Source organism: Vigna radiata, chromosome 5 (genome assembly GCF_000741045.1).
Source record: "Vigna radiata var. radiata cultivar VC1973A chromosome 5, Vradiata_ver6, whole genome shotgun sequence".
Classification (NCBI taxonomy): Eukaryota; Viridiplantae; Streptophyta; class Magnoliopsida; order Fabales; family Fabaceae; genus Vigna; species Vigna radiata.
Genome location: NC_028355.1, coordinates 27,285,956 through 27,292,571, shown reverse-complemented (window position 1 = coordinate 27,292,571; position 6,616 = coordinate 27,285,956). Strand labels below are relative to the sequence as shown.

At 38.2% G+C, this 6,616-nt stretch overlaps 1 protein-coding gene across 2 annotated transcripts; it reads left to right on the top strand.

Moving 5' to 3' along the window:
* Nucleotides 1–306: 306 nt before the first annotated feature.
* On the top strand, nt 307–6,612 carry LOC106762573. 2 transcript variants are annotated; one of them, XM_014646562.2, is made up of 10 exons: nt 307–384; nt 615–869; nt 2,784–2,884; nt 2,987–3,347; nt 3,793–4,647; nt 4,741–4,798; nt 4,992–5,053; nt 5,131–5,237; nt 5,337–5,424; nt 5,939–6,612. In XM_014646562.2, exons 2-10 carry the CDS (start codon nt 735–737, stop codon nt 6,254–6,256), a joined length of 2,085 nt encoding a protein of 694 aa, XP_014502048.1. In that variant the 5' UTR covers nt 307–384; nt 615–734; the 3' UTR covers nt 6,257–6,612. The 2 variants fall into 2 exon arrangements, with proteins under 2 accessions (XP_014502048.1, XP_014502047.1); XM_014646561.2 differs by lacking the exon at nt 307–384 and having other exon boundaries at nt 391–869.
* The last annotated feature ends 4 nt before the right edge of the window (nt 6,613–6,616 follow it).

Sequence of the window (6,616 nt, the reverse complement as noted above, 5' to 3'; positions counted from 1 at the left end):
CATAATGTTTTATTATTTTCTTTAATCATGGAAATACTTTAATTAAAATCTTCTATCTTATTTTTTTTTTTTTACTTTAAAATTAACAAAATGTTATCTAATGTCATTATGAGATGTTTCTCCTGATTTGTTTTTTTTTTTTTTAAGGTTAACCAACCCCACCTTATACTACCTCAATTTATTTTCATTTCTCAAAATATTCTAATTGTGTTTTCATAAAAAATATAGCTAGAATAAAGAAATAGAAAATACACATAAACTGCATGTGCATAATATTTTTCTGATGCACTACTACCACCGTACCATTAAACCTTATGAATCCCATATTGCGCATTGCGCTATCTTGGGTACTACGGATACACTAACCGACTCAGACTGTATTAGGTTCCGTTTTCCGCTAATCCAATCCCTCTCCTCTCTATTGTCTCTCTATCTCTCTCTCTTTATATATATACTCTTCCGCATTCCTTCGTTCGTTCTCCGTGAAGACGGAAACGCGCGGTTTTTCCATGACTGCGCGAACGTTTTCCGTCACTTTCCCGATTAAGATACACTCTCCTATCTCGCCCCTTCGCATTCTCTGATTTCTCTTTGTTCTGATTCTCTCATCGCAGATTTTGATACGTCTGAGAGCGAGTTAGGGTTTCGGAAGCCTCGCGATTTGTTTGACAGAGGGAGGGAGGGAGAGTTTCGTTAGGGTTTTTGTTTGCCGAGTTATTTTTCCGGGATTGGAGATGGGGAGCGACGATCGAGACGGTAATAGGCTGATCAAGGCGAATTTCACCGCCGACGGAGCGGCCAAGCTGAAGGAGAGTGTGATGGAGAAACTCAAGGAATTCATGGGAGATTATTCAGATGACACTCTTGTGGTACGAATGAAAATTGTCATTTATTTGTTGAATTGTTTGAGAAGTCTCGCGCTTATTCCAAGCTTTGCAAGGTTAAGATTGTGATGGCTGATTAATTTGCTCCTGGTGGTTTTCTTACGATGAGAGGATCTTGATTTTATTTTAAATTTGTGGAGTGTTGTGTGTGAGTGCTGCATGGTATGAGTTGAATGAGGGAGTGAGTTGTGGTGGGAAATCTGTATAAATTGTGACTTGAATGGTTGGGGTTTTTTTTGCACGTTGTGGAGTGCTTATTTTTATGAGTATTTTAGGACTCTAGATGGATGCTAAGTGAAGATGTTAAGATAAGTGCATGGGTATTGTAAAAATAAAGTGAAGGCCACTCGTGGCGTTGGGGCTGAATGTATTTGAAAATGTGATTCAAGTTGTAGGGCATGCTAATTGCTTTTGATACGTTACATTTATGGAAATTCTGGTTCTCATTACAATTTGGTGAAATCGTGGTATTGTGATCGTGGTTGGGGTTTTGTTTTGATTCTGTGTTGCAGGCAACGGTTGAGACCATAATTAAGGTCGTGGACCTTTTTGAAACCTTGGGTGAAATCTTGATGCAGATACACTATGCATCATGGTCAAACTTTACCTTTGTTTTTGTTTTACATGGTTACCAATTTAGAAAGCATGTTCAACTCCAATTGTTCTTTCAATGGATTAGTGTTGAACATGCTCATAATGTTTTCAAACCCAACCTACATATGATTTGCTGGAGCTTGTGCATGCTGAATGAGCTTCTTGTTGTTGTGCTATAGCAAAGTTGAACATACATAGTTTACGATCCCATTTTGGGGGAATTAGTCTTAGATGAAGTGAGATTGGTGCAACGGTGAGTTTGCCTTGTGAACTGTATAGTTCATGTGTTCATATTCTGGAAATGGTCTCTGCCAGCATTGATAGGGCTGCTAACCCTCCCTTGACCTCATAACGTGATTCTTTTGCTAGACTGTCCCCTATAGTAATCGGAATAAAAAAATTGTGTGAATAAAGAAAAACTCTTACATGTGAGGAAGAGACTTTTAAGAACATTGGGAGAACCACACCACAAATAACTAGCTGTTGTAGTTGGAGAGCCCTAGGCCTTGTAAGCCCCACTATAAAATGCTATGCTTCTAATGTGGGACCCAAGTTTCATCCCTTGCAAATGGATCACAGCATGCCTGCAGTCCTGGTGCCATTATGGGCTGGCTGGCTGTTCACTGGCCCTTTGACTAGTTTGGGCGAACATTTTAATGCCAGTGTTGCCAGCCGTCTTACTTGTTTGCAGTTGAGACATGGTGGAAGGCTTTAATGTCATTTAATTAGAAATTTGGGAGAACCATGCTCTTGAAACTAGCTATTGTAGCAATAGATCCCTAGGCATTATAAATTTCACACTAAAAATACCTTTCTTCAAATGTGGGACTTAGCTCAACTCCATACCGTGCAATTGGATCCCAGCAGAGAGAAACAGGACTCTAATGAGAAAAACATATCAAATGAAAGATAATTCGATTAGCATGGAATATAGAGGGAAACAACACCCTGAAATATTTTAGGAGAAAACATTAAAGGAAAGTTCACCTCAATAGATTTATTGAAAAGTAGTTTATAATGGTTCATTCCCATGGTATTGTTTGATTCACTTGGGCAGTGAGACAATTGTAGTGTGTTTTATCTTCAGATTTTCAATCTTATTTTTTAGCCATTATCCTTGATATTCTTATTTTTGTTGTTGTACATGAGAATTTTGTATTTCTATTATTCCTTTCCTTTCCTTTCTGTTAATAAGTAGGCTGCAGTAGAAAGAACCATCGAGTATATACAATTGCAATGCGATATTAAAATTTTCTATGATGAGTTTGACTTCATTAAGTAAACTAACGTTATTTTGTGCAACAGGATTATGTTATTGTTTTATTGAGGAATGGTAGGCGCAAAGAACAAGCTAGGAATGATTTAAATGTCTTTCTGGGAGAGAACAGTGATTCATTTGTATCATGGTAATTTTATCCCTTGAATTGATAATTTAAGTTAATTTAGCTGCAGTAATACAGTTTTCACACCCATCATTATGTGCTAACATCTATGCATCTTGTTAATAGGCTCTGGGATCATCTGGATTCACATTTAGGTTTGTATGTACAACCTGAAGCATTGCTGAATGAAGCTCCTAAAAAAAGTATTTTATCAGAGGTTCAAGCTGGGGACGATGATTCTCAGCACTTAAATTCAGTGTCAGAAAGAGGAAAGTCTAATAAGTTATCTAGAAGTCGCCATAACAAAGATTGGAAAGGATTGATGAGGGGAGAAGCTGAACCACCTCCTGTTCGAAGCTCTGTGGTTGACAATTCTTATTTGGAGGAAAAAGGTCCACCGGAAGCCAATTATGGTCAAAGGTCTCTTTCTCCAATGCCTCCAGTTCAGAGGAAAAGGGGCCGTGCTGATGAACAACAGAGAATAAAGGTTTGAACTGCTACAACTATATTTGCTTAATTTACTCTTCACAAGGTCATTTTGTTCAACTTAAGCTCTTTCAATGGATTGTGGCAGTGATCATTATCTAAGCGAAGTGAATTAGTTTATATAGTTGAGAGTAGTAGTTTATATTATTTTTTATTTTCACTTAATGTCAGTGTTATATAATTGTGTTCTTGTATTTTGAAAAGATGGTTAGGTTGATCATATGTCCAAGAGAAATGCGTTAATTGCATTGATACTTGATTGGATGGATCATGTGTCTATGCCACCACCAAGTGCCTGAGAAAAACTAATGGCATTTTTTGTGCAGATAAAATCACAACTTAGTTGTGCTTTCCTTAGGTTGTTATTTTTGTATTTTTTTTTTTCCATATAATAAAATGCTTCTTGATCCCTTGCTTTCAAAAATCTAACTGGTTATCTTCTACAGAGGGAATCTATCTCACAAGTAAATATTGCTGCTCCACGAAGGCTGCTTCAATTTGCAGTGCGAGATGCTGTAGCTACTTCAAGGACAGCCAATACAGGCATGTTGGAGCCTTCCCTGAAGCGACTGCGATCTGTAGTTTCTACATCGGCAGGTGATTCAGCTTTGGTTGAACGTCCACAGAGGGTGCAGCTTGCTTCCAGGGTGGCAAATCCAATGGCTACAGTGATTAAGGCGGTGGCAGAAGCTGCAGAAGATGTGATAAAATCCAAGTCCTCTGGAAGTGTATTTGATAGACTTGGCCGTGGTATGGATACATCAGATGATAACCGACAACTTGAAGATAGTTACCAACATCAGGAGCAAAATCATTTACTCCGTCCTCAAGGAACTGACTACAATGGGCAGTATGCTGCAAATACACCTATGCTGGGACATGAAACTGGTTATCCTTCTGATTCAAATTCTTCAGATAATGAAGGGTTTGATGATATTAATACCATGGGTCGTAGAGTCTCTGGAGCTTCTCAGATCAGTCCCTCTGTTGGAAGCAGGGGCAATGATTCACTGATGATGCAGTATAGTTTAGCAAAAACAGTTGACAATAGTTTGCACCTAAAACGGAAACAAGAACGAGAGCAACTTGATGCTTCACCCAACACATCTCATAAGATTGTGAACATATTTTCAGTTAATGTAAATACTTGGAAGCCACCGAAACGTCAGGAACCAAGAGAGGTTGAAGAATTTGATGGTAGTAAAACTTTTTACAATGAAAGAGGTCCCAGATCTAGTCTGCGGCTAGTGAAGGAACATGCCAACGAACATGGCAACTCACAAAACGTCAGTAATGGGAATGTGAGTTTTTCACTCTTGGTTATTGAAATGATATTAAAATAAATATAACAGGCCTATTTAGCTGCAGATCACTGATATGATGTCATTTAACAGGTAAACGCTGCTCTTGATGCTCAGAAAGAGTCTAGCAAGGCACACTTAACTGCTTCTGGTGAGATTTTAAATCTTCTAATATTGTTTGAGACATGTGAAAACTTGTATTTTTTAGGCCAAAATTATTTTATTATGCTGAAGGATCTGTTATTAAGTACACATTTTACAGTGTATTTTTGTTTTTTAAAAATAGCATTGGAATACTCGGGATTTAACAAGTGAGGAATTGACTGCATCTTCTGTGTTCTCAGGTTCTAACGCTGCTGGTCGTCCTTCAGAAGATGTTGATTCCAGAACCATTTTTGTTAGTAATGTAAGAACTCTTACGGTATTATTGGTGTGGGAGGTTTGGTGGTGTATTTGTTTGATTTCTGATGATGGTTGCAACAGGTTCATTTTGCTGCCACCAAAGATGGCCTGTCTCGTCATTTTAATAGATTTGGGGAGGTTTTGAAAGTGATTATAGTTACTGATGCAGCAACAGGACAACCAAAAGGGTAAGACGGGACGTGTCAAGGTTTTGTTTCATTCATTATATATTCAGTATATTTTTTTAGCGAATTTATAATTATTCACATTCATTTGAGCTAGTGCAGGTCAGCTTATGTTGAGTTCATGCGAAAAGACGCAGCAGATAATGCATTATCTCTGGATGGCACTTCTTTCATGTCACGGATTCTCAAGGTAGTTATCGCAGCGCTTGGTAGTTATATAGACGTTTCCCCCCACATTTTTTAATTTGCTTCAGGCTTTTTTTCTCGTTCTACGTCACCGTAATAATTAACGATTATGGCACACCTCATTGATAAGAACCTTTTTTGTTGGTTTGTTAATTATTGTTCTTTTGTATTAGTACCTAACGAAGTAAAGCAGACTAAAATTTTTATGTTTATTTACCCTGACTTATTTTTGTAATAAAAATGGAGTTCTTTGAATTATACTAAGGAGTTGATCCTGGTCAACCCCTGGATAAGATTAGAATATCGCCTTTTTAACATCGGCGGTGCAATGCGTATGTTGACATGTACAGAAGATAGCGTGGAGCTCTCCATGCAGTTTTAGCTAAAAAAAATTTTCAGGATTAGTCAACTTTACTGGCTTGATTAGAGATAATGCATGCTTCCATTTTTTTTTGTATGTTTTAAGCTAAATATAAATTTAGTGAAGTAATTTGATTTGCGAGTTTAATCTACTGCAGGTTGTTAAGAAAAGTGCTGCACATCACGAATCAGCTCCAGCTATTGCATGGCCACGCATTTTTAGGGGTTCAGCTTTTCCTTCTGCTAGGTTTTCCAGACATCCCTTTCCAAGAGGTATTCCTGGTGCGTTTAGAGCTCGGCCCCCAATTAAATTGGGTGCCAGGAGCTTGCAATGGAAGCGGGATGCCCAGGGGTCTGACAGTAGTCCATCTATGAATACCGGCAGTGTAGCTGCTCCTGCAGCAGCCCCTGCTACTCGTGGTTTCACCTATGTCAGAACAGAATCTAAGCCAGAAAGCAGCTTGGGTACGACGTAGTTTATTTCTTAAGATGGTCTTTAGTCTTTAGACTGTGGTTGCATGTCTGATGGTAAAAAAATGATGTATGGAGACGCCTGCCCTAAATTTTGAATTTTTCATGTACATGGAAGGTGGATATTTTACTATCCTAGGTGTCTATGTAGAGGTAGTAGATGACGTTTAAGAATGTTTTTTGTATTGTGTCCAGTTGAGGCATAGACGACGAAGGGGAAGGTCATTGATTTTATTGGAGGGAGGTGAAGTTTAGTAATCCATACATTGATTGTAGGATGGGCCCTCTGTAGAGTTGGCTACCACGGGATATCATGTTTCTCTGCATTATTTTTGGTCAAAAGTGTGTTACCTTTGAAAAATCAA

What these genes read in the sequence shown, in the direction of transcription:
- LOC106762573 (XM_014646562.2), top strand. Translation starts at nt 735, where the DNA reads ATGGGGAGCGACGATCGAGACGGTAATAGGCTGATCAAGGCGAATTTC. An exon ending in GAACCATTTTTGTTAGTAAT is followed by an intron (nt 5,054 to 5,130) that starts GTAAGAACTCTT and finishes TGGTTGCAACAG; the next exon opens with GTTCATTTTGCTGCCACCAA. An exon ending in GCAACAGGACAACCAAAAGG is followed by an intron (nt 5,238 to 5,336) that starts GTAAGACGGGAC and finishes GAGCTAGTGCAG; the next exon opens with GTCAGCTTATGTTGAGTTCA.